This window comes from Pongo pygmaeus, chromosome 9 (assembly GCF_028885625.2).
Source record: "Pongo pygmaeus isolate AG05252 chromosome 9, NHGRI_mPonPyg2-v2.0_pri, whole genome shotgun sequence".
Lineage (NCBI taxonomy): Eukaryota > Metazoa > Chordata > Mammalia > Primates > Hominidae > Pongo > Pongo pygmaeus.
Genome location: NC_072382.2, coordinates 113442059 through 113468973, shown reverse-complemented (window position 1 = coordinate 113468973; position 26915 = coordinate 113442059). Strand labels below are relative to the sequence as shown.

Sequence of the window (26915 nt, the reverse complement as noted above, 5' to 3'; positions counted from 1 at the left end):
ATTAGCCAGGCCTGGTGGTGCATGTCTGTAGACCCAGCTACTCTGGAGGCTGAAGTGCTTGAGCCTGGGAGGGTGAGGCTGCAGTGAGCCAAAGTCACGCCACTGCACTCCAACCTGGGCAACGGAGCAAGACTCTGTCTCCCAGAATAATGGTATGGAAGTTTCTGTTGTCTTGTAATAAAGGCTTTTAATTTTGATTTTATTTTAGGAATTAGTATCCGATACCAATCAACATGTCAAATCGGCTCTAGCTTCTGTAATTATGGGATTGTCTACTATTTTGGGCAAAGAAAATACCATTGAACATCTTCTACCTCTTTTTTTAGCTCAGTTAAAGGATGAGGTGGGTCTTGCTTTATGTTCTGTTGCCTTTGATAGTAATTTGATTTTATTTGATTTTGGTTTACGGTTTCACTAAAATAGAACCCCCAAAAAGAAAATGGATAAAAAAATCATAACTTATTTTAAACCAATGACACCTGTGATTTTGGGTATGGGGTTTTAGGTTCCTCAGAAAGTGGGTACAAGGACCCATTAGAGTAAACCTAGAAATGTCTGTTTATCATCTTTACCTGATTTTTGCTTTATACTCCCTGGCTTCTTTAAAGCTAATGTGTCTTTGTTTAAAAAGTTTCATTTATTTAATTTTAAATATAGTATCAAAAATTATAATGATACCTAATATTTACTGAGTAATTACTACATGGCAAGCATGAGCCTTAGTGCTTTGCATGTATTTTTACATGTAATTCTCACAACAATCCTATGAGGTAGGTCTTATTATCCCATTTTACGGATGAGAAAGCTGAGGCACAGAGGGTTAAAGTAACTTGAGCAAGGTCTTTCAACAATGACAGATCTGAAATTTGAGTGCATGTGATTTAATTCCAGCGATTATGCTCTTTATCATCTTACAGACTTTTTTTGTAGTCTTTAGTCTTACATACTTTTAATTGAAATTTCTGATTAAGATCATTTATGTTCCTTGAGTTATTTATATACTCACTATTATTTCTTCAAGATTATCCATTTTTTTTTAACCTGAGTCAATACTTTATAATTTTAAAACTTACTTAGCAGTTCTTATCTTACCCTGACAGGAGACTGTTGGGCAGAGTACTTGATTTTTATATGTGGTCTTTTGGGGCTTGTGTACTTGTAGTGTCCTGAAGTTCGTTTGAATATCATCTCCAATTTGGATTGTGTAAATGAAGTGATTGGAATCCGTCAGCTCTCTCAGTCTCTCCTTCCTGCCATAGTGGAGCTGGCAGAAGATGCCAAATGGAGGGTCCGACTGGCCATCATTGAGTATATGCCGCTGCTGGCAGGCCAGCTGGTGAGTATGTGTTGCTCCATGAACTGCAGGGCAGTGTCAGATAGTGACAATTTACCATGGCAAGTAGGAGGCCTAGTAGCCTGTATGCTTATGTTTGTTTAGATGCATGAAAGTATGGCCTTCTTCTTGTTACCTATGGGATGGTTTTTATGTTTGTTAGTGCATACATTTCTTTTTTTTTAAGATGGAGTTTCGCTGTTGTTGCCCAGGCTGGAGTGCAATGATGCAATCTCAGCTCACTGCAACCTCCGCCTCCTGGGTTTAAGCGATTCTCCTGCCTCAGCCTCCCAAATCCCTCAGCTGGGATTACAGGAATGTGCCACCACACCCAGCTAATCTTCTGTTTTTAGTAGAGATCGGGTTTTACCATATTGGTCAGGCTGGTCTTGAATTCCTGACCTCAGGTGATTCACCCGCCTCAGCCTCCCAAAGTGCTGGGATTACAGGCGTGAGCCACTGCATCTGGCCTATTAGTGCATAAATTTCTAACAAAAAGGTATAGGTTGAGTATCCCTCATCTAAGTATGCCTGGGACCAGCATGTTTGGGACCAGAAGTGGATTTTGGAATATTTGCATTATAAATATTTACTAGTTGAGCAGCCCAAATTCAGAAATGCAAAGTCCAGAATGCTCCAATGAACATTTCCTTTGAGCATCATATCAGTGCTCAAAAAGTTTTGGATTTTGGAGCATTTCACATTTTGGATTTTTGGATTTGGGATGCTTAATCTATATTACAGAAACATTTCACCTCATCACCATCGAAAAAACCATAGAATAGTAAGATCAGTTTCTTGATATGTATAATGTAAATTTTATAATATTTAATGCCTTTGTGACTTAAGAAATACTTAACTGAGAAGAAAAGGGATTATGGTTTTAGAGTAAGTCTGCTGTGATTTTTGCTCAAGGAAACTTCCCTGTTTGCCTTGTATTCTAAGCAAAATGTCCCTAGGTACCACTTGCCCTACATTCTGATTAAAGGGAGTTGAGGAATCACTATATAGAAAAGAAGTATTGAAAGGCCGGGCGCAGTGGCTGACACTTGTAAACCCAGCACTTTCGGAGGCAGAGGCAGGCGAATCACTTGAGGCCAGGAGTTCCAGACCAGCCTGGCCAACATGGTGAAACCCTATCTCTACTAAAAATACAAAAACTAGCTGGGCACGGAGGTGCACACCTGTAATACCAGCTACTCGGGAGGCCGAGGCAGGAGAATCGCTTGAACCCAGGAGGCGAAGGCTGCAGTGAGCCAAGATCGCACTACTGCACTGCAGCCTGGGCAACAGAGTAAAACTTTGTGTCAAAAAAAAAAAAGAAAAAAAAAAAGTACTGAAGCTTGTAATGTTAGTATTTTGGTCAAAGTCCACATTATCACATTATCTGTTACTGTTTGAGTTTCGTGATCAGTGTTACCCTAACTAATACCATGTTAGTTAAAATTTCAAAGCTGGGTTTTATAGCCACATCCTTTCCTTTTTTTGCGTAGGTGGCCTAGACAGTTCTAAGTTTGATGTACCTTTATCCCTGTTGGTAGCACTTATTACAGAGTATTGTAATTGTCTGTTACAGTCTAGTTGGAGAGATGGGTGATCTCTTTTAGGGCAGGGACTGTATTTTATTTCCAGTCCCTACCATAGTGCCCGTCATTAATTAGGCACTTAACATTTTTTATTTTGGGGGGCAGGGTCTTGCTGTTGCCCAGGCTGGTCTTGAACTCATGGCCTCAAATGATCCTCCTGCCTCGGCCTCCTGAGTAGCTGATAATAGGCATGAACCACTATGCATAGCCAACATTTGTTGATTGTTGAGTATTTTTTGAGAAAGATGTGTCAGTTTACTATTGACATCACTACAGTTTGTTTCCCCTTCCTCACTCCACTTCCATTCCTTTCAGGTCACAGCATATGGAATTTATTTTTTCTTGTCTTGAACCCCTGAATTTGTGGTGTTAATTTTAGTACGTTTAGTTTATGAACATGCATTTTGTGGATGTCTGTGGCATTATATGTTTTATAAAATTGAAAGTGTCCGATTCTTTGAAAAGTATACCAGAGATATTAGTGCATAGCAGATGGGATCAGGTGAAGTTATTTTGTCATCCTTTTCCTCTGTCACTCCCAAGTGCTATGGGTCATCTTCTCTTCACTGGTGATTGTCATGGATCTACTCTTCAGAGTGGAGAGGAGCAGTGATTAACTGATTTGCTGAAGACCAAAACTATCTGGAAGGGAGGGTGCATTTTAGTACCATTTCTTTTAACCTCTGCTCCTTCTGGACCTGGAAAGTTTCCCAGAGTTGCTAGCTCTATAGAGAGCAGTGTGAAAGCAAGGCAGATGGTGTCTTTGGCTGACTTACACCTGTCTGGCAGGGGTGACATGCCTCAGTCATGAACATTTTGCTTTACAGTTTTAACTTCTTGTTAGTATATATATTCTCCTTAATTTTTCTTTATCTCTAAATATTTTTATATCAGATAGTCATTTTATAAAATTCTCTCAAGACTTTATGTATGACCTGGCTTGTGGACCATGGTAAGTTAGTGTAAAGTTAAACTACAAAAACCGGAAAATAGGCCAGGCGTAGTGGCTCACACTTGTAATCCCAGCACTTTGGGAGGCCGAGGTGGGTGGATCACCTGAGGTCAGGAGTTCAAGACCAGCCTGACCAACATGGTGAAACCCCATCTCTACTATACAAAAAATTAGCCGGGTGTGGTGGTGGGTGCCTGTTACTTGGGAGGCTTCTTGGGAGGCTGAGTCAGGAGAATCGCTTGAACCCAGGAGGTGGAGGTTGCAGTGAGCTGACATTGCACCACTGTACTCCATCCTGGGCGACAGAGAGAGATTCCGTCTCAACAACAACAAACTGGAAAATAAAAGTTAATTAAAACTGAAGGAAAATTCTCAACCTGAAATAAAAAAGAAATCTTGGCTGACGTAATCTAAGTGTATGCCAAAGTTTGTTCATTATGATCTTTTAATACAAAGCAATTTTGGGCCGGGTGCGGTGGCTCATGCCTGTAATCCCAGCACTTTGGGAGGCTGAGGCGGACGGATCACCTGAGTCAGGAGTTAAGAGACCAGCCTGGCCAACGTGGTGAAACCCTTTCTCTACTAAAAATACAAAATTAGCTGGGCGTGTGCTGCATGTCTGTAATCCCAGCTACTTGAGAGGCTGAGGCAGGAGAATCACTTGAACCCGGGAGGTGGAGGTTGCAGTGAGCTGAGATTGTGCCACTGTACTCCAGCCTGGGCAGTAGAGTAAGACCCCGTCTCAAAAAAAAAAAAAAAAAAAAAAAAAAGGCTATTTTGTCTTATTCAATCACTATTTTCAAAACACTGACACATTATATTACCTCTCTTTATTTAAAATATAAAATCACCAGTCAGGAACTTCTTAGAGTTCAAAGAAGCAAGACTATAAACGTGTAGACCTCAGAAGGGTGGCACTAGGAAAGTGTGTCACAGCATTCTCCATGTGGTGTGGAAGCCCCGGGATGAGAGGACTGTGTAAATCTGCTCCCGGAGCCCATCCCCAGCCTGCACTGAAGTGGCCACCTGTTGACAGTCGGGAGGAACAGGGCTGGGAGAGCAAGCCATGCCTGGGCCATATGCCCTGTAGTCCTGGGCCTGCTTTATTCTCCCTCCAGGGCTTTCTCCTGTTGTCTCGAAAATACTCTCTTTAATTGGGGATATCTCTATGTCTTGAGGTCAGTTGCTTTATCCTTAAGGATTTGTCATAATAGTAACCAAAAAGGGAAGATGATTGAAAATTAGTAATATTACTAACAGGTGTTTTCCTGGGTAATTCATTTTTACAGGTAATCCAGATTTGCTTGGCAGACCATACACAGTGCATTCTTCCTGCTCTTTTGCAGTGTTGTGGCTGGCTTCTGGCCACCCTGTTCTCTTTTACCTAGCAGGGCCTATGCCAGCTCACGTATGCTTTTTTTTTGTTTATGATTTCCATCCAATAAATAGATTTATGGTTTGTTTGTAATTCCCATGGTGTTTCTGTCTCTTACTTGTTTATTTGGAAACAAGTTTTTTTAGCCTTCAGGTAACCTCGGTATAATGTAAATAGACCATCTTTATTTCTGAATTTTGGCAATGTATATTAATGGAATCTTCTTTATCTGTAGGGTGTGGAATTCTTTGATGAAAAGCTGAATTCTTTATGTATGGCTTGGCTTGTGGACCATGGTGAGTAAATAAAAACAGATTATTGAAAGCCTGTATATCCATGATGTTCATACATTTCCTTTTAGAAAGGAATCTCAGTCTGACCAGATATTTTGCCTTAATATTGTAGGAATGAAGAAAGGCTCTAATTAAAGTTTAATCTTCTGAATATAAATTTGACGTTTCTACCAATTTTTTGTATCTTAGATTTTATTTTCTCCATTAAACAATTTATTTGCATTATTTTCTTACTCAATCTATTACATTATCTTCAGACCATCTCTTTTATATATCTACTTACTCCTCCCTTATCTGAAGATCCTCTTTTTGACCATCCTGTAATTGGTGTCTTCAGCAGCTATACACTAGGTTGGATGGAGATTGGAATCAGATGAAAGGCCTGGGTGGGAGAAATGGCTACTTGGCTTTTTTGAGGTGACATAGAAGAGGAGATCTACAGTGAGACAGTAGAGGATTCTTAGGTGTGGGAAACACTAGCTTTGCCATAGGGATAGAGAGGGCCTGGATTTCTGGTTTGGGTGAAAAGAAGGCTTACTGCTTGTACTTTCACTGCTGCTGCTACAATGCTAGGAGAGGGTGAGCTCAGGGCAGGTCAGATGGGATAGCAGGAATGAGCAAGTGACTTCCTGGTGAGGCTTCAGGTAGACGTATATGTGTGTATCCCCTTGTGTGCCAGGCAGCAGTGGGTGACAGATGTACCCTCTCTGCCAGATCCCAGGTCCAGACTTGACAGCTTCAGTGTTGTCTTAGACCTGTTCCGATGAGTGTGAGTGCCCCTATGGGGTCATGTGACATTGTCCTTGAGCTTCGTTTCCATGTTTTGGTGGATATAATAGATAACCTGAGTCAGTTCCACAGTATCTTTTATATACTCGATATATGTATTTAGTGTATCTCTTTGTTCATCTGTGGGTGCTTATGCCTGGAAATTTGGGAGGAATGAGGATATTTGTGTCTGCTTATACGTGTAGGTGGTTTTGTTAAAGGCATATTTACATCATATGGAGGATCATATGGTTAAGAGTGTGAAGAGGAAGGATGTGAAAAAATATGTGAAAATGTATAAGGGCTTATATATGTGGGCATTTCCAGTGTTTTCAAACTGGATTGTAGACTTCTTTATTTCTTTTTTTCTTCTCTAAAGTTATCTTGTTGTGGCCTATTTATTTCTTTTTAAATAAAACTAAAATTTGGCAAATCATAGGAAAGAAATACCGCTTTTTAAAAAAATGTTTATGTTATATCTGATAAATATTTAATGTTACTGGGAATGGTGCATCCTAGCAAATCATTCTGTGCTTTTTTAAATTTTATTTTACTTTAAGTTCTAGGATACATGCGTAGAACGTGCAGGTTTGTTATGTTACATAGGTATACATGTGCCATGGTGGTTTGCTGCATCTATCAACCTGTCATCTAGGTTTTAAGCCCCACATGCATTAGGTATTTGTTCTAATGCTCTCCCTCCCCTCGCCCCTCACCCCCTGATAGGCCTCAGTGTGTGATGTTCCCTTCCCTGTATTCATGTGTTCTAATTGTTCAACTCCCACTTATTAGTGAGAACACGTACTGTTTGGTTTTCTGTTCCCGTGTTAATTTGCTGAGAATGATGGCTTCCAGCTTCATCCATGTCCCTGCAAAGGACATGAACTCATTCCTTTTCTTATGGCCGCATAGTATTCCATGGTGTATATGTGCCACATTTTCTTTATCCAGTCTGTCATTGATGGGCATTTGGGTTGGCTCGAAGTCATTCTGTGCTTTCTTTAAAAGTTGGCATTTTAGATTAAGATGGTGTTTTATTTTGAGGAATTTTTAAAGTTCTAATATTCCACAAAGAATTAAATTCCTGGCACCCTTTCTCTGTAAGATTGCTTTCTCTATGCAACTTGATTACTCCTTCCTCTTTTCGGATTTTCTCTTTCAGTTTGGGAGCAGGAGAAACCCTTGTTTATTTCACTGCAGCAGCATGTGGAAGTGGGGACTGCAAGAATTCCATGAACCAATGAAATAACAGCTCTGAAATTGTTCTGTACTTAATTAATCACAGGAGCTTTTTTGCTTTTGCATTTCAGATAAGTGTTATATAATGATCACTGGATCAGTTAGAGTTTTTGAAACTTTTTCCCTAGTTAGGAAACTACTAAAAAAACATTGTGAAAATTCCAGAGACGTATAAGGAAGAAAGTATCACTCACCTATATTCCTGTGGTTGAGTAGACAGCTTTGATCAGAGGGAGGAATGTAGAAGGGAAATTTATTTATCTATTATAGGAGAAAGGAGAAAGTATCAGTTCTTGAGCATAGATAGACATTCAAAGAAACCTTGCAGGTCAGCCAGGCCTTGAGAGGAGATGGGGAGGGAGAAAGAGAAAGAAATAGACAAAAGAAAACAGGCAGAACTCTGGAATGGTTTGCATTCTTCTGAAAACACTCAGAGGAACCAAGAACATAGTAGGCATCTGGCCAAGTAGAGTTCAGTGCAGTTAAGGTCTTGGTCAAGGCTGTGCGTGTGTGTTGCCCAGTCTCTGGTTTTTCTGGCAGTGAGATCCCTTCCTATGATAATGGCATTATGATAAAAATCTAAAGCGTGTTAAAAAAAAATAGTAATTTGCTGAGCATGGTGGCTCATGCCTGTAATCCCAGCACTTTGGGAGGCTGAGGTGGGTGGATGACTTGAAGTTAGGAGTTCGAGACCAACCTGGCCAACATGGTGAAACCCTGTCTCTACTAAAAACACAAAAATTAGCCGGGTGTGTTGGTGGGCACCTGTAATCCCAGCTACTCCGGAGGCTGAGGCAGGAGAATTGCTTGAACCCAGGAGGCAGAGGTTGCAGTGAGCCGAGATGTTACCACTGTACTCCAGCCTGAGAGACAGAGTGAGACTCTGTCTCAAAAAAAAAAAAAAAAAAAAAAAATTAGAGGAGAAGACACAAATACTCTAGCTAGCTCCTCTTTAGTGGGGAGGACAGGGAAGGGTTTGGGCCAAAGACAAAGACTATGGATATGAAGGGAAGGAATCTGTATTAAAGTAAAACAGTTGACTTGAGTTTGCTCCTTAGTGCGTCTGAGTCTTACCGACAGGTTGCTTCTCCCGTAGACTGTCGGTTTAGGTGTTGATAATCAGTTGTATGGTCACTTGTCTATGCTGTCTTGCCTGTTCTCAACATCATTGCCCAGAAGGATCTATGAATAGAAAAAGTTGCCTATTTCTTGGTTGGAGGCTTGTATAAATTGCCTAGGACTGGGACTGTGGCTTGGATAGCTATTCCTGCCCTTCCTATCATCCCAGGAAGGTTGGGCCCACCTGGGGAGAGAAGTAGACTAAGGAATTAGTACCTACCACCCTCGATTTGTTAATCTGAGCCCAAATTTTGAGTCTTACTGGATCTGTAAAGTGAAGTGACACCAGGCTTGTTTTTGTTCAGTGCTGTATATAGCAACTAATTGTGAGAGGATTGTAGCTCAGACCTTTATTATGTAGCTTTATGTCCTTGATAAATGATCAAAGGATATAGGGAATTATTAGATGTTAAGGCAGGCACATTGATTCAAAGACATTTGACATCTTGTTTCAACCTAAGCATTTTCATGGAGAGGAAGCAAGTCAGTCTGATGTTTGTATTTGCTGTTGTATAGGTGACCACAGTGGCCTCTACACCATTTCCTTGATGTCTTTCTCAGTTAACGTCGGTTATCCATGATGTTGCTGGAATAATCTTGCTAAAATTCCACATTGGTCATCAGGTTACAAGTTTGCTTTAAAAACCCATCACTGTTTTTCCTAATCAAATCTAAGTCTTTCATAATGCTGTGTGGTCTGGGTCCACCCTAATTGTCTAACTTCGAAGTCTCACAGGTTTCAGCTTTTTCCGTTTGTGTACTGGATACATGTCTTTACCCTTTCTAGGAATTCCTCTCCGCTTCTCTCCACTTACACAGATCCTCCCAAATCTTCACTGCCCAGTCAAGGCTTCTTCTGTGCTGAAGCCTTCCTAGACCTTCCCTGTTCACTCTTCTCTGCACTGCTACAACCCTCACAGCCTTTACTACACAATGCCACACTTCATTCTAATTGCTCTTACACCATGTGACTTCATGGAGTGTGTTAGCTTTCATTTCTCTGATAAGAGCATATTTCCTGTGAGGGAAAGTATCTTCTGTATTCTTTTTGTAGCACATAGTAGGCACTTATATTTGTTAAATAATTGATGGTGCACATAGTGAGCTCCTTGCATCCCTTTTCTGTGGATATGCACACTTGGAAACTGAGTTGGAGCTGAGCATGCTTGTCATTGCAGCATGATTACATGTGGAGTCTGATTGCAGAGAGGTTTTGCTTTTGGTCCACATTTGATTTTCATGTAAGTAAACTAGGTTATGCTTAAAAAACAATAAGCAATATGAGAACATGTTTTTGACCTCTTCTGCAGTATATGCCATCCGAGAAGCTGCCACCAACAACCTCATGAAACTAGTTCAGAAGTTTGGTACAGAGTGGGCCCAAAATACCATTGTTCCCAAAGTGTTAGTAATGGCAAATGATCCTAATTACTTGCATAGAATGACCACTTTATTCTGCATTAATGTAAGTATAACATAACTGTTATTGCTAAGCTTAGTCATTAAAGCGAAATTATTCATGACTGTTTCTGAATTCTCAATGTACTGTCTTCTATTTGGAATATATGTCTTGTATTGATTAATTGGAATAGACAGGAGATGAGAGAAAGTGTCAATTTTAAAATTCATGTTAAAATCTACAGTATTGCCTGGGCACGGTGGCTCATGCCTGTAATCCCAGCACTTTGGGAGGCTGAGGTGGGCAGATCACCTGAGGTCAGGAGTTTGAGACTAGCCTGGTCAACATGGCAAGACCTTGTCTCTACTAAAAATACAAAAATTAGCCAGGCATGGTGGTGCATGCCTGTAGTCCCAGCTACTTGGGAGGCTGAGGCAGGAGGATCCCTTGAACCTCGGGCAGGGGGCGGAGCGCACAGAGGTTGCAGTGAGATGAGAGCGCGCCACTACACTCCAGCTTGGGCGACAGAGCAAAACTCCGCCTGAAAAAAAAAAACAAAAAACTACAGTATTTTAAAAGTTCAACTTATTTGTGAATTCTGGTCTAATTCTCTGATCATTTGAATGATTCCTGTGTCCCCCACTCAGCTGCTCAAACTAGAAATATTTTCCTATTGGTTAATTATTTTCTTATTAAATATTAATTTGTTTCATTAGATTTTGGAATTTTTTAAAGTATTTTAAATGTGCCATCTTATTTATTTTTCTAGGCACTGTCTGAGGCCTGTGGTCAGGAAATAACCACTAAGCAAATGCTGCCCATCGTATTAAAAATGGCAGGAGACCAAGTAGCAAATGTTCGCTTCAATGTGGCCAAATCTCTACAAAAAATTGGACCAATTCTAGATACCAAGTAAGATTTTAGTGTTTAGTCTTGTTTTAAAAGTGTATTTTAAATTTTACCTTATAGTGGGGAGTAATTAGCTAAAATTAAGTTCAGGGATTTTCACTTTACCTAAGATCTGGGTTTGCTTAAAGAAAATAATTTAGCAACTATTTTTGAGGATGTCCACTATGACTTTTATATTTAAGCTCTGTATATGTGTAGATCACTGTCTGAAGCTGATTTTGCTGAGAATTTCTTTAGAATTTCTTTATTTTGTGTATTTGTCAAGTTTATAAATGTCTTTAAATATTTTTTTACTTTAAATTTTAACAATTACCATAAACCATATACACCAAAAAGGATTTCTATGGCCCGTTAGACTGTCTTTCACAGATAATACTTTTGAATGTCAGTGCTTTACAGGGAGAAGTTAAGCCAGTACTACAGAAGTTAGGTCAAGATGAAGACATGGATGTCAAATACTTTGCACAGGAAGCTATAAGTGGTATGTATTTCCTTCTTTTGCCTTGCAGCTTATGCCTTGGTTAATTGGGATTTATCTCTATTATGTGAGAGGTGTTAAGTGGGTAGGATGATAAGTATTATGGGAAACAGGGAGGGTAGTAAGTTCCTGGAATGCTGGTGTCTCTCTGATTAGAACCCTCTTGGCCCACCATTTTCTCATAAGTGAGCAGGCTATATTTCTCTTAGTTACATGTAGGACTGGGTAGGAAATACGATTCTCACTGGTAAGAATAGTTTTTCGTTTGGAATTTAACCAGTTTTTAAAGTTTCACTTCTGATTAGCCTGGCTGAGTAAAGACAGTAACCACAGTGAGAAGTTGTTAGTTTGATACGTTTGGATCATTGTTATTGTGCTTAATATTCACATAGATCGTTCATGAACTTTCTGTACCACTAACCTGATTTTGTTTGGAATTTTCCAGTTCTTGCATTGGCATAATGAGGAGCAGGAGGGAAAAGGCCTTTACTAAATTCTTGTCGCAGATTTCTAGTCAATGTGCTCTTAACTGGGTGGAGAAGGAATGGAAAACCTTCAAGATCTCATCCAAGCAAATGGCAACAACTTAGAAGAAATCAAATTTTAGTGACTTAATTCTTTCTAAAGATGAAATGGGATTGTTTTTTACTCATCTTCCTTGTTAAATCATTATTTAAGCCATTCTTATTGACCAATTCTTGACACTTGATACTTGATTGTCTCCTCCTAATGCTTTATCCATCACCACCTGGGCTCCTGCATCCTCACTGTGGAATCAGGCACCAGCCACATAATGTTCCAGACAAAGCCTGGAAGGGTGTGGACCCAGACATGGAGTGGAGTGATTCTCTTGACGTTTACATATATCTCTGTGTCTCTCCCTCATTCCAAAGCTAAATGTACATGTTTAGAATGACTTATTTTATAAACTCTTTGGGAGACATGTTGAGATTTGACCATAATGAAAGCCACATTTTCCTGAATTATGATGGTTTGCATTAGTCTCACGTGAAAAGGGAATGTGGAAGCTCAGGGTTAATGTAGTGGTTGTTTTGGTTTTTATTTGCTCAATTTTGTCTGTAGTCATGTCATTCAGAAACCTGAAGTGTGGCTGCATCTTGCTGCTAACGTGTGATATTGACGCCTAACTGAATTTGAACAGCTCACCACTGTGCCTACATTTAAAAATACTTCTCTCTCTTTTCTAAAAAGCTTTAACTGTAGTGCCTCCTAATAAGCAGTATGTCTGTTTCATTGTGAGATTGCAGTTCTGTATTTTGAATGAGTCTAAGAACCACAGGGATAATACTGTGCAGATTTCCTGTTCTTTACCTGGCTCTGCTTCCAGCAGTATTAATACCTAGTCCTTGCTGCATTGTACAGTAGCTTTTCAAACTGCAGTTTTATTGCTAATTTTTTAGTATGGGTGATACTGGAGTCTTATCATTTGAAGTGTTTGCTTTTCTACTTTTACAGTAAAACCTCATTAATTGTGAAATTTAAGATAATGAGTTAAGCTGAAGCGTTTACTGAAGCAAATTAATAGTAAGGAAGCCTATTTGAACTACTTAAACAGTATTAAAGCCCTTTTTAAAAAGCACCTATTTGGGATCATTTGAGGTCAAGAGTTCGAGATCAGCCTGACCAACATGGTGAAACCCCGTCTCTACTAAAAATACAAAAAAGTTAGCCGGGCGTGGTGGCACACACTGTAGTCCCAGCTACTCAGGAGGCTAAGGCAGGAGAATTGCTTGAACCTGGGAGGCAGAGGTTGCAGTGAGCCAAGAATGTGCCACTGCACTCTAGCCTGGGCCGTAGAGCGAGACTCCATCTCAAAAAAAAAAAAAAAAAAAACAAAACTATTTTTCACATAATCAAACTCACCTTGTCTCATGACTTTTGGTTAAGGGGGTTTTCCCATAGTTTATTTTTCTCTCAGTGCATCTTGCTATGAGGTTTGCTTGTTACCCTTTTGGTTTTTGAATTGTTGATTTGTTCACAACCTCTTTTAAATCTAACAAGTCCTGTTCTGTTTAGTGAAGGCCCGAAGACTCCTCTAAGACTTTGTATATTTGTTACATAAAACCAAGTTTTACTAAATACTTTCAAATTTGTCCTACATTCGAAAAATAGAAATTGTAAATCAGAGGTTATCTGTCTGCATTTTAAACTGCCAAATTACCTTATAGTAAGTTTCTATTTTATGACTTTGGGCCAAGAATTAAGTATTTTCCTAAGCACAAATCTTCTTCTATATTCTCATTTTAATATCTTATACTATTATTCTGTAAACATTTTAATTTTAGTTTCATGGGTCTTTATTTTTTATTACCTGCAAGTTATGTTCTTCTTCATTGAATTTCATATTTGAGAGACATTTATCTTCATGAAACAGATTTGCATTGGAACCATTGCTTTACTCTGGTTGGAAATGCCATTGTTTTTGGGACAGACTTTTAAAATGCTCTTGTGTCTCCCCGCAAGGAGCCCTAAGCATTGACTTCTCTACCCTAAAACTGTTTGAGAGAGGGAGAGTGGGCCCTGGCTTTCTCAAGCATGGGTCAGGGGGTTCAGCGGGGCCTCTGTCTTTTGTGGTGACCCCTCAGGGGTTTCATTGTTTCCTTCTGACTTAAGCAATAGAGAGAGAATTTGTTTTGGTACTCTTCAGAGGAATTGTGCTTTGGCTCATAACTTGGCCATGTTCTCCATGAATTAGTTCTCCTATTTTTTTTTTAAACTACCTTAAACTTAAGGGAAAAGTTCTCCTATCTTGATTTCACTGGAATATAGGCTTTAGGAGCTCTGTAAGGCTGGTATTTTTGTCTGTTTTATCTTCTACTGTATCGCCAGTGCCTGGAACAGTGTCTGGTGCACATAATAGGTGCTCAATAAAAATGTGTTCAATGGATGAATTTCTAAAATATCCTCTGATGTGTGCATGGAACAAATCATCAAAAGAACCAGACTGTGTCTTATTCTCCCATTGACAAAAGATTTTCCTGCTTTCAGGAAACAAGATTTATGCTGCCCTTTTCTGGTCCCCTGGCTTAGACTACAGTTCTGTGTGGATTTGTCTGATTGCTTCAAACATGTAATGTTGTTTTTCATCCTTGGTAGCTTACATCAGTTGTTTGTTTGATTAGAAAAATGAAGCAGACACACACACACACACACACACACACACACACACACACACACACACACACACACACACACACACACACACACACACACACACACACACACACACACACCCCACCCCCCCCCCCCCACGTATGCCAATAAAAATGTCTCAGCAACAATGGAATTCACCTTGTCTCTCTATAATTTGTGTGGGGTTTACCCCTCACAGGTTTAAGAGACCAGGTCTTGTTTCTCTCTCTGTGCTACCAAGAAGATGTGAACCTGAGAATGCATCTTGTTTCATGAGAAGGAAAACAGGTGGATATGTGGTTTCTAACGAGGTCTTGCTGAAATAACGGGCTGCCCTCAGCTCACAGAAATACCACAGCTCAGCCACTGTGATGCAGAGCCCCAGGGGTCTTTGCCAGACAACTTGTCGTGACTCAACAGAGACTGGCAGCCTGACCTTTGAGCTGGCTTGTCCAGGATTCAGGTTGCTTGCATAGACTTCCAGGGAAGCAAGCCTGTCCTTCCTGACCCGGCGTTTAACCTGGTGCACTTTTGTTCCTTTGTTAACCGTTGTGTTGTCACTAAACTGAAAGGCTGGGGCTTGCCCTTAGACGTCACATTGGCTCTGTCCCTGTGGCTATGGCAGGGCAGGGTGGCCAGATAGGTCAGGTGCTTGTTCTGTCCTCTTGCCTTTTACTTAAATTCCTCTGACTTTTAAAAATGGTGACACTCTTATCATAAAGCTTCTTCTTTTTCTCCACTGCTTGGATATGAAACTAGAGAGAGAGGCCCTGTTGCGCAGTGTTCTCCTGGTTTACCAGCTGAGTTGACTGCAGTCTGATGTGATGTAACTGTTTCCCTTTGATTCTCCAGTATTCCTGTTTCCATCCAGTTCCTTACTCTCCTCTTTCCTCTTCCCTCGCACATCTCCCTCCAGTCCTCTGTACCTAGAATAGTCTCACTGTCCCCCGTTTGCCTCCACGAGCCTGCTGTTTCCAGGAAATTACATAACGTTCAGTTGGGATGGAAATCTTCTGGAGGACGAATAGAGTTTAATTACTCATTGCGTCGAAAAGCCAAGCCATTTCTGTCTCCAGAGTTGTTCTCTTAAACTGATATGAGTTCTGAAAGGAGCCAGGTCTTTCCTGTGGTTGGGGCTCTGGAGACCATCAGTGACCAGGATGTGGGGAACAGCCAGGTGGACACCAAAAGGCCCGATGGGGTGGCGCTTTCCAGGGCCCCGAGGGAAAGGCACCTCAGCATGACCCTGGGCTGCCCCAGCTTTCTCTGCCCAGTGCCCCATATACTTGTAGGCTGCTGCTGGACTTCCCAGCTCTGCTGGCACAACTGAGGGCATCCTGGCTGGGAAGCGCAGGTGGGCTAGGGAGGGATGTGCCCTGGTCAGGGACAGTTACAGCGCCATTGTCTGTGTCTCTAGTGGTGGCACAAAGGCTGAGGAAGCTAGATTTTCCTGTGAAGGACAGTGGAGAACCCAGTGTCCCTCGGGCTGACAAGAACCACTTCCCAAGACCCAGAATGCCTGGAGAGGACACGGGGAAGGTAAGTGCCCGGAAGCCTGGGGCCAAGTCCTGCCCTCAGGGCTGTGGGCAGCCAGGGTGGCCTGGTGTGCAGGGAGCTGCCACAGGGTAGGCGGACAAGCAGCACCTCTCACTTTGTCCCCAGGGGAAGAGTCCAATTTTAAGGGCCGGGAGTAGATTTTGAAAGCCTGTTGCTGGCTTACTTCATTCTGGGAATGCTTTCTGAGGGGTGGGTCGCTGGCCAGAGCTGTCACTCTTGTAGCTTGAGGCCCATCTCCCATCACCTCCCAGTCCGACAGCGAGGCCCATGCAGAGGACACTGGTGGGGTTTGGTGAAGAACTGCTTGTAAAAAGGGGCTGTTCCCACTTTCCTCACATAATATAGAAGTGACTTGCCATAATTCCTGTCAGTTATTTCCATTCAAGATAAAAATAGTTGCAAGTTTCTCTGTAACAGCTCAGATGTTCTACAAGCCCCATTGGATGCCACTGTGTGGAAATGGTGTGAAAAGCCCCAGTTCAGCAGTCAGTGGGTGCCAGCCACTGCCCCAGGGCCATTCATTAGGAGGGCGATTTGTGACTTACAGATACATTCAGAAAAGGAGAGCAGCAGGGCTTGGCTGCCTCGTGCAGATGCCAGACTGCGTTTAGTTCATGGGGAAAAATCTGACGTTCTCACACCCATTCTAGTGGGTTCGCTTAGTGAAAATTCAATGAAGTAACATCAAAAAGGCTGCCTTGTAAGTCACATGGCTTTTCATTTTATGTGAACCGAAACCATGAAAACGTTTTTTTCCTGTTGTTGAGGTCCAGAATCGCAGTCACTCATCTTAGAACGTTCTTGCCTTTCTGAGGGGCTGCACCCTTGTCCGTGGGCAGCTCCAGCTGTTCCTGCAGTGGCCGCACAGTGGGAGGAAGGGCTGGGTGACCACTGTCCGGATGGATTCCCGGGATGGCCAGCCCTTGGAGTCCATGTCCTCTTCACAGAACTGGGCCTCAGGGAGGAGAGCTTGGCTGAAGGAGTGGGAGCGACAGTTACATATTTTTTAGGCCTAAACCACAGACTTCTTTGGGAAGAAAGGGGTTACGTCTTCCTACAAATTCAGAGCCAACTGCTCATGCCATGAATGCGTGGTGTGACCCGATCTAAGTGTGGATCATTGAGGCGGCCCTCCCATGGCTGACCTGCTCAGCTCTGACAGGGCCCGGGCTGCGCCTCCGCTAGCTGAGGAGTCACTGAGAGTTAGTTGCCGTTACTCGAGCCTTGGTCACTGCAGCACCTTGTCAGGCACTTCAAATCTCATGTCCTCACCCACCCTAGGTGCTAGGTGCTAGGTGCTGTCATTATTTTTCGGTCCCTCGTGAATCTCCCCCAACCCCTGTCATGTCTATTTGGGAATCTTTTTTCCAGGAAAGGAGGCCCAGTGGTGCTAGGCCTCTGAGGCTTCAGTTCATTTAATTCAGAAAAATCCCCCGCCCCATGACTCAGGGAGTCTTCCATGCATTTGTTTCACTTAAGGAAAATGACCCGAGGGTGAGATGGAAAGGGAATTGGCTGTTGCCAGGCAGAGCCCTATGTGTCAGGGGCCAGCAGCCAAGTGAGTGATCCAGGAAGTCATCCAATTGCAACCAGAAATTGTTCTTAACCCCTCACTGTCTAGGGTGCGTAGCGGACTTGCCAATCTGTCCGAATGGGGTGAGCGTGAGCGCGTTGCTGTTGAGAGCCCGGGGAACTGTCAGTTCTCAGCCAGCCTCAGGGCCCTCAGGGAGCCTTTGGACATCCCAGGGGCTGGGCCCGCCACTTGAAGAGAAAATGGAAAGGGCGAGAGCCAGTCTCCCTTGGTGAAGGGCACCTCCTTGGCACCCTTGAAGTCTGTGGAGGTGCCTCTGTGTTGGATGTCACATGTGTCCCCCCAGGCAGGATCTGCCAGGGAGCAGCGAGAGTCACCTCCCACACCCTGCTGCCCCAGGTCCGCGTAGCAGCTCGCTCCTGGACGGGACACAGGGTGCCCCCGCTGAAGCTGCTGACGGGCCTTGTCAGGCAGGGGTTAACAGGGGATTTGTTTATTGAATCACCAAGTAGCTGTCACATGATTTTAATCAAAACACCATTACCCTGACAACAGTGATGTCAGTCTTGTTATTGCAGGAAGGAGCAGCTGTGAGGGACATTCAGTCTCCATGCAGAGCCCAGGTTTGGAGACTAAAATCAAGTGAAGCATCCATAAATAATGGCTACAGACACTGCCTGACTGCGTCCACCCTCCTCCTCTTCCTTTTCTCTGCAGACAGTCTGTCTTGTACACACACTGACCCGAGACCAGCCCCTGCGCTGCGTCCCAGCTAAGACCATCTTCTGCCTTCCATGCCCCTTCTACTCTTGTTTCTGGTTTTTTCCTGCCTTTCTTATTTTCCCCAAACTCAGACAGTCCCTTGGGCCCTGAGGGTCTCTGACTTGTGCCTTTTGATGCGTGTCTCTTCTCTGGATTTAATCAGCACCTGCTGGTGAACCAGGCTGTTCTGGGCCTGAGGCTGGAGCCATTCTGCAGCTCAGGAACCTCGCTTGTCCTAGAGCCAGCCTCCAGCATCTAGCTGCATGTCCTGTTCCTCCCAGAGAGTTAGGCTGGCAGGGCCTTCGCGCTGCCCTGGGGGTCTCAAGGGCAGCTCTGAGGAGCTCCGCTGGGAGTGTGTGAAGGGGAGGAGCTCCTTAAGGGCCAACCTCTTGGCCAGCGGATTTTGTTCTCTTGAACCCAGAAAGACTACATGAGGTATGATTCCAGTCAAACTGAGGACTGATGACAAAGACCAAAGCCGAGGGATGTCTGATCCCATCCCCAGCGGCCTCCAGCTAAGGGAGTTGGACCTTGAAGTCCACGGGGAAGTGAGACGTAGGCTGGTGACAGGGCCACAGGAGCAGGTCCTTAGGCTGACCTCCTGTCAGTGCCCTCTCCACTGTGGGGCCTGGGGGCCGAGCTGTCCGCATGAAAAGACTCCCCCAGACCTTCCAAGTCTTCTCCACACTGGAGCTTGACCTAACAGTTGGAGATAAAAAAGTCCTCCTACCTGTGACATAGATTCTCAGGGATGTTCTTATGTTTGTGGTACCCATGTCTGATGCTGCCTAGAACTCATTTCCGAAAATTCAGAAATCGTGGGGCAGAGTTCCCAGTTCTTAGCCTGGAGCAGATGCTCAGAACAGCACAACCACCCTTAAGACGGTGAAGACAGAGCTCACAGGCAAGAAGCAGCCATTTTCTGTACGTAGTGTTGGGGCAGGGAAGAGTTAAAGTAAGATAGGCAGAGTGGGACTCTGTGACAGCCCTCCAGGGGAGTGGGGGTCTTCCAGGAGTGCCAGGCCAGGCTGCATTTGCCCCTTGCGGTAAACCCAGGGGTGAAGCCAGCCAGCCTGTGCTCCAAGTTACCACTGGAGACACCAGCCTTTACAATGATTTGCGTAGGTTAGTGGCAGGGCTGAGAGGGCGCCAGGGGCTGAGGCCTCTGTCAGAGGTTCTTTGCTGCCTCCCGGACTGTCCCTGCGTGGAGGGTGGCCAGGTGGCGGCTCCTGGGCTGGGTGGGAGCCGGGCCTTGCTCTCCCAGGCTTGCTCTGTGCCCAGCCCTCCTTGCCTGGCCCTCTCATCCCTGGTTCCCTTCCACTGCCTGCCTGCCCTTCAGCCCTCACTTTGCTGGCACAGGGGCGCTGCTAAGCATTTGGGCTCTGTAGCGACTGGAAGGCAGTTCTGGTGGATCCCAGACGGAAGAGACGGGCGAGGCTGTGCGCTCCGGGAGCTATGTGTGGCATGCTTGGAGGAAAGGGCTTGGTGGGCTTTTCCTCCATTCCATTGTGTCCCACCCCCAACTATATGGGTGGCCCTGGGGTGACAATGAACAGTCTCCTCAGGGTCCGATTTGTCAGTCAGCCCCACTCTGGGCATCTCACTTTTGGGGAGTGAGGAGCTGGAGCCAGAACTGTCCCAGCCGACCTGAGGAGAGTGACTCAGTTCTCCCTTTGAGAAGCTCAATCCCTAATGCCTCATTTTCCTCTGGGCCCACATTTTCTGAACGTTCTGCTCATCCAGCTTTTGGGGGCTCGGGTCCAGGGGAAGTCCGCTTCCCATGCTGCGGCTCCCTCCTGTCTCCTCCCTCCCAGACACTGCGCTGGCTCGGGGGCTCAGCCCATCTCATGCTTTCCCTGGGCTTGGAATCTCTCTTTGCCAATTTCAGAGCAGCTCTGAGTCAGTCTGCCCTAGGAGATCCCCCCAGAAACACGGACAAAGGGAGGCAGCAGCAGGAAGGCTTGCTGGAAAGAACAGTGGCCGAGGTGCCTGGCAAGCTCTCTGCCTTGCCTGACCTCGGGTTTGGCCTGAGTGATTTGTGGGCACAGCTTCATACCTGGGGGGAGGCAGGTGTGCCAGTCACGCCTGTGTCTGAGGGAGGGCCCAGCCCCTTCGCCTCAGTCAGGACCCGCATCTGCCTCCTAAGGGACGTTGTCCAGGATGATTCCTGTGCGATAATCCATCGCTTAAGGGCTGCTCAGCTTTTGAAGTCACTGGTGGGGCTGAAATGAGAAGGCAGAGCCATGCTCTCAGCCCCCAGGGCAGAGCAGCCATGTGCGTGCTGTGCAGGTGACATTTCCTTGGTAGCCACGTAGCACCCAAGATTTAGTGCACAAAGCCCAGAATTTCCTCCCATGGTGCCCACGGGCTGCTGGAGAGCAGGAGGCTCCCTGTCACCTGGATCCACCCAGGGAGAGATGAGAACCCCTCAGCAGGGACGGTCCCTGTGAGCTTTGTTTGTTTGTTTATTTGTTTGTTTTTTGAGATGAAGTCTTGCTGTGTCGCTCAGGCTGGAGTGCAGTGGTGCGATCTCGGCTCACTGCAACCTCTGCCTACCAGGTTCAAGTGATTCTCCTGCCTTAGTCTCCAGAGTAGCTAGGATTACAGGCGCCCGCCACCACGCCTAGCTAATTTTTGTATTTTTAGTGGAGACGGGGTTTCACCATGTTGGCCAGGCTGGTCTTGAACTCCTGACCTCAGGTGATCCACCCGCCTCTGCCTCCCAAAGTGTTGGGATTACAGGCGTGAGCCACAGCACCTGGCCAAGAACTTTTGAGAGAGCAGAGGCTGAGTCAGGGGTTCCTAACTTTGGTCCCTGGTGGGGAGGGGGGCCTCGGGGGCCCAGGAACCAACTCCTGTCCTGAAATTCTGTGTCCGAAGTTCTGGGTCTGTGTACATGCTCTTTGGGAAGAGTCCATAGCTTGCATGTCAAGGGGATCTCTGAGCCCTCGATTTAAGATCTAGTGGGGCAGAAAGCAGCTGCTGGCCAGGAACAGAACCTCGGGCCCTGTTCCCACCTGTCCTGCATCTTGATGAAGGACTTGGGAAGTGCAGGCACTGCTGGCCGCTTCCATCCACTGGGCAGAGGCCCTGGGTTTGGGGTGCAGGCCTCCCTGCTGCTCCTCTCTTTCCCCACCCTGCTGGAGCCTTCGACTCACAAAGGCTGCAGAACTGAAGGGTGTCCTGGGGAGTGCGAGGCTGGGGCCTGGCTGGCCACTGGTCTGTTATTTTGCCTGCGTCCTGGGGCATTGAAGTTGTTTTTGGCAACACAGAATAAGAATGATGGAGAAATCTGGTGGGAAAGGGAAAACATTGTTACTGAAATTTAGTGCTTTCCTTAAAAAAGAAATGAAACTCAGCAATACCGAAATTTTGGGTAGCCAAGGGGTAACCGCCAGTTTAAGGCAGAACTGAGCTATTGTCAGCAGAGTCGGGCACCAGTGGACGTCGGTGGAGAGGGCTCTGCTCCTTCCAGCCTCTGCCAGTGTGGGCCCTGCCAACTGCACCTTCCCACCGCTACCCAGAGACCAGCGGCTCACCCCGCAGGGAGGGAGCTGTTGCTGTTCTATAGCATGGGCTCAATTGGAATGGTTTGAGTGAAACCAAATTTCAGTCGAGATCCTGCTGCCAGCAAGCTGGATATAACAGTGGCCTTTCACTCAGGGCCTGGCACTGAAACAGGTCCAGGACACAGGAGAGCAGCTTGGCACATGGTGTCTCCAGCACCCTGAGGGCGTGGAGCTGGGCCTCAAAAGGGTGCCCCGCCCGTGTGAGGGAGCGCACTGTGTGAGCGCGCGTGCAGTGTCGAGGCCTTTGGCAGACCCCAGAGAAGATGTGACATCGTGACTAAGTAGCAGTGTCTTTTGCCTGGCAGCTCGCAGCACCTCCCCTCCCATTTCCAGCCCCTGCCCTGCAGCTGCCTGTCCTCGGGGCCCCCTGCATCTGCCTCCCCTCCTCCTACCGTGGCATGAGGCCCTTGCCCAGGCTACCTGGGCCGACGCGCTTTGCCCTGGGACTCTGAGAATCAAGGAGCAGTAATTAAGCAGTGCCCAGCGGGGCCCTGTCCTTGTGCAGGCTGCGGTTAGCAGTGCTTCCGTCAGCGATCTGCAGCAGCTAACGTGTACTCAGGCGATTCGGAGCAAGGTATTATTTACCCTGCTGACGTCAATGAGAACATATTATCCACTGTCCTTTCTGCAGCCTGAAATGAGCACCAGAACTCAGAGAACACAGCCACCTTCCATACTCTAAAAATTCCACCCAAGGCCCGATGAGGCAAAAGCCCTATCGCATTAACCTGACATTCACATCACCCGGGCTCTTAGAAAACAAGTTGTTTTTATTTTAATTCAAGAGGGTTGGAAACATAAAAACAGTACATTTTCCTTGCAGAAAATTACCCCATTTACCATTTGGTACAAAGATTATTTATTACACTGCATTTTAGGCAATTTCCTAACATTGAGTGACAAGTTATACTTTTGATTTTTTTTTCACATTGGCGCTATTATGATTTGCACTCATAATACCAAAGCTACTGAACTCACCAATTTTTTTCTTACTAATTAAAAAAAAGCACACAGAAAATATAACTACAATTAGGTTAACTTTATCAAAAGTAACTCTTTCAGACCAAACATCCAGCAAAACCACCCACCTCCCTTCAGATATAAGCAAATAATCTTGCCCTTTCTACAAAGTGCAAATACCTCTGTATCCCTTTTATTTCTCAAACTGCAGTCCCCGAAGTGAAGCAAACCTTTCTCTCCACTTCTTTCCCCTTCAGAGATTTTGGTGAAGGCAGGTTTCTCTTACCACCCGTGGTGGAAAGGTCTCACCACTTGAATTTCCTTGACTGAGCAAATCTTCAGCAGACAGACACCGCAGAGCCAGCAGCAGCCCATTATCTGCACTGGGGAATGTGACATTATTCCATCTGGGGTCATATGTTTCCAGGATGTTGTTTTGTACTTCTATTTTTAAAGCTCCCCTCTACCCACCCACTTTGCCTCTGAAAAGACAGAGTATTAAGTCAAAGTCTGTTATTTTTTAATCCTAAAAGTAATAAGCACTTCTATTTGATGGGGCTTGACTGTAAGGAAATGTTATGCCCCTCGTTGAGACAAAGGCTGAGTTCATGACCGTTCCTGCTGGCCTGCAGTGGTGGCCTGATGCCGTGCAATGCAGCCCTTTGGCAATTGAGGAGAGGGGTGTTCTATAGGAAACTGCTGTATTGTAACTTGGAAAAACTAGACATCCTTGAGGTGAGCCTAAACTTCTGCAGTTAACTGGACGCTGAAAGGCAGGTGGGTCTGTGGGATCTTTGTCTCCCTCAGCCTGGCTCAGTGCACGGCCACCTGGACAGCTGCACTGTCACCTGAAGGCGGCCTCTTCCCCAAAGCCAGGCGGCTGTTGAGTGGAGAATAAGGTTGTGGGAACAATGTCACATTCACCCTGTGCTTGACCAAAATGGGGGCTTTGTTTATACAGCTGTTTGCTTATGAAAAGAGTCAGATGCTACTGAGGAAAGAGAAGGGAAAGAGAGGGCTTCTTCCAGAGCTAGAAGCCAGAGAACCAAAACCAGAAGCCAGTCAACCCAAGCGCGTGTCCCAGCTCCTCCTATCACCAGCTGTGATCTCAGAGAAGTCACAAACTTCCCAGAGCTTTGGTTTCTTCAGCTGTGAAAAATAAGGACAGTATCTCCCCAACTAATTTCATAGAATTGTTGTGAGGATTAGAAGAGAGTACTTGTGAAAGTGCTTGGTAAAACTAATGTACAAATATAAGCTATTGCTCCCTTGTGGGTGGGCGAGCGGAGTATCTGGGCAGAACCCAGCAAAGCTCTCCCTGGGTGGGTCTGCGGGCACTGCTGCCGCCTGGTTCTCTATCTGTGCCCCAGTGTGTGCCTGAGTCTGCTGATAGATTGAAACCTGCCTGGAGAAGATGTGGACACAAGGTGGGGGTGCACGTAGGATGGCTGTTAGTCTTCTAGAATCAGCTAGGCTACCTTAATTAGGACAAAAATGGTAAAATAAGAATGTGAGAGGCTACTGGGAGGTGAGAGGCTCCACTGCCCTCGTTCACCTGCCACCAAGGGCCAGACAAGGGCTCTGACATTACAGGTGCTTCAGACCACACTGTAGAACCTGTCAGAAGGGAGACAGAAACTTTAAGAAATCTCTTTGTCCAGTTTAGAAACAGAGGCAGATGATACTGCTCGTCTTTTTTTTTTTTTTGAGGTGGAGTCTCGCTCTGTCGCCCAGGCTGGAGTGCAGTGGCACAATCTTGGCTCACTGCAAGCTCCACCTCCCGGGTTCACGCCATGGTCCTGCCTCAGCCTCCTGAGTAGCTGGGACTACAGGTGCCCGCCACCACGCCCGGCTAATTTTTTGTATTTTTAGTAGAGACGGAGTTTCACTGTGTTAGGATGGTCTCAATCTCCTGACCTCGTGATCTGCCTGCCTTGGCCTCCCAAGGTGTTGGGATTACAGGCGTGAGCCACTGCGCCCGGCCGATACTGCTCGTCTCTCATACATTGCTCTGAAGATAAGTTCTATAAAAAAATTCCTGGTCGGGTGCGGTGGCTCACGCCTGTAATCCCAGCACTTTGGGAGGCCAAGGTGGGTGGATCACCTGAGGTCAGGAGTTCGAGATCAGCCTGGACAACATGGTGAAACCCCATCTCTACTAAAAATACACAAACTAGCTGGATGCGGTGGCACACACCTGTAGTCCCAGCTACTTGGGAGGCTGAGGCAGGAGAATGGCTTGAACCCAGGAGGTGGCGGTTGCAGTGAGCTGAAATTGCGCCACTGCACTCCAGCCTGGGTGACAGAGCGAGACTCTGTCTCAAAAAAAAAAAAAAAAAAAAAAAAAGTTAAATAAATTCCAGAAGCAACAACATGATCAAAGATCCCTGCCTGTACAATGACTCCAACTTACAAGCCTCCCTGTTCTCCAATTTTCACCTTTGATGTTTAGGCACAAAGAGACTGAGTGGCTCGGGTGGCTTCCCAGGAGGCAGTAGAGGCAGCCCAGTTTAGGAGTTCGAGTGTAGCAGGTCAGCCCCAGCACTGGTGTCAGCCACTGTTCACAGGGACTGATACTGTGAAATGACACACTGCATATTGTCTCTACAGGAGGTCAAATGGGAAAAAGTTATCTGGAGTAAGAATTTTCTTTAAACCAATAGGGAGCTTAAATGTGACTGTTGATACAGGTTTTAAAATGTAATACAAACATATTTACGAACCTGGGGCTTGACTAGAGGCTGGAGGACCCCAAAAAGGAGCGCCGCTCACTCACTCTGTCCTTGCATCCTCAACTGCCCGCATGTCTTCAGAGGCTGCTTTAGTGCCCACACGCCTGGGACCAACTGTGACTCCAGGCTGCTGCTTGTCACCTTGCCTTAGTTTCCGGCTGATCACCTAATCACTCTGGAGCTGGGAATATCCTTCTCCTCACGTCTAACCCATGGGCAGAATTCTGTGAGCGTTTCCCTGCCTTTAGGACTGATGACACTCGGTGTGTGGGTGGAGGTGGGGGAATCGGTCAGTCTCATGATGAGTCCCTTCTGCTGGAGACTTCGGTCCACGAGAGAGGGTGGGGGCAGGGGAGAGGCCGATACTCCTACAGGGGGTCCCCCCTTGCTTCCCATCAAAATACAGAGCACCCCATTACTCCAGCACCAGAGTTGGGAAGGGGCACAAGAGGCAAGGGCTGGCTTCAGTCTTGGGCTCCTGTCTGTCCCACCCACTGACTCCAGCATATGGTTTAAACACTTGGGAGTTCTTGATATCTGAGGAAGAAAGGGCCACTGACTTTTTCTTTCCTAGGAGGCAAAAGTGGATGGAAGAGAGAAGGGGTTTGCTCAGATGGGCATGAAGAGTCCCTAAGCCCCATCCCCTCTCCCCTGGTGGGCCCTGATGCTCTCCCACCCAGGGATTCTCAAGGTGGTTGGTGTAGAGAACCATCGGCCTCCTTCTTTTCCCATGGTGACAGAGGGCAGTGCAGGCAGAGGTGGCGAGGGGGCAGCTGGGGACGGTCAGTGTCACCAGGAATGTGAAAGTGGGCCCCCTCTTCCTGTTGGGCTAACATGCTATTTGCCTTACAGGGACCAGTGTATCAGTTGCATGGAGATACTAGAGACACACTTGCCCAGCTGGAAATTGCAGAGCTAGTGCATTTCTCCCAAAGCACAGACTAATACCCCGGATTAAAAAAAAGAACATAAAAAATAAAGTACCACACATATTGCACTTTTTGCCGAATGAAATTTTTACCTCACGTTCATCTCACCAAAGTCTCTTCAGAGGAGCCTGGTTTACAGGGTCATGAAGCTGATGATGATACAGTAGTGTACACACTGCTAATGTGAATCAGACTGGAAAGCAAGTCAGTACTTCAGAGTAGCCCCGCAGAAAAAGAGCGATACTAAGCCTTCTTAGTGTTTTGTTAGTAG

The 26915-nt window shown here is 45.5% G+C and overlaps 1 protein-coding gene across 4 annotated transcripts in view; it reads left to right on the top strand.

Moving 5' to 3' along the window:
- Positions 1 to 26712, top strand: part of PPP2R1B (protein phosphatase 2 scaffold subunit Abeta) — a 39611-nt gene extending 12899 nt beyond the window's left edge. Inside the window, exons 9-16 of one of the 4 annotated variants that reach the window (XM_054441406.2) lie at positions 209 to 343; positions 1163 to 1336; positions 5482 to 5542; positions 9976 to 10130; positions 10834 to 10976; positions 11363 to 11454; positions 16022 to 16143; positions 26568 to 26712. In XM_054441406.2, coding sequence (XP_054297381.2) covers positions 209 to 343; positions 1163 to 1336; positions 5482 to 5542; positions 9976 to 10130; positions 10834 to 10976; positions 11363 to 11454; positions 16022 to 16143; positions 26568 to 26660 — 975 coding nt within the window. In that variant the 3' untranslated portion in view covers positions 26661 to 26712. Of the gene's footprint in view, positions 1 to 208; positions 344 to 1162; positions 1337 to 5481; positions 5543 to 9975; positions 10131 to 10833; positions 10977 to 11362; positions 11455 to 11896; positions 14371 to 16021; positions 16144 to 25413 lie in introns of those variants that run through there. The other 3 variants (XM_054441409.2, XM_054441407.2, XM_054441408.2) reach the window with 3 other exon arrangements.
- Positions 26713 to 26915: the final 203 nt, after the last annotated feature.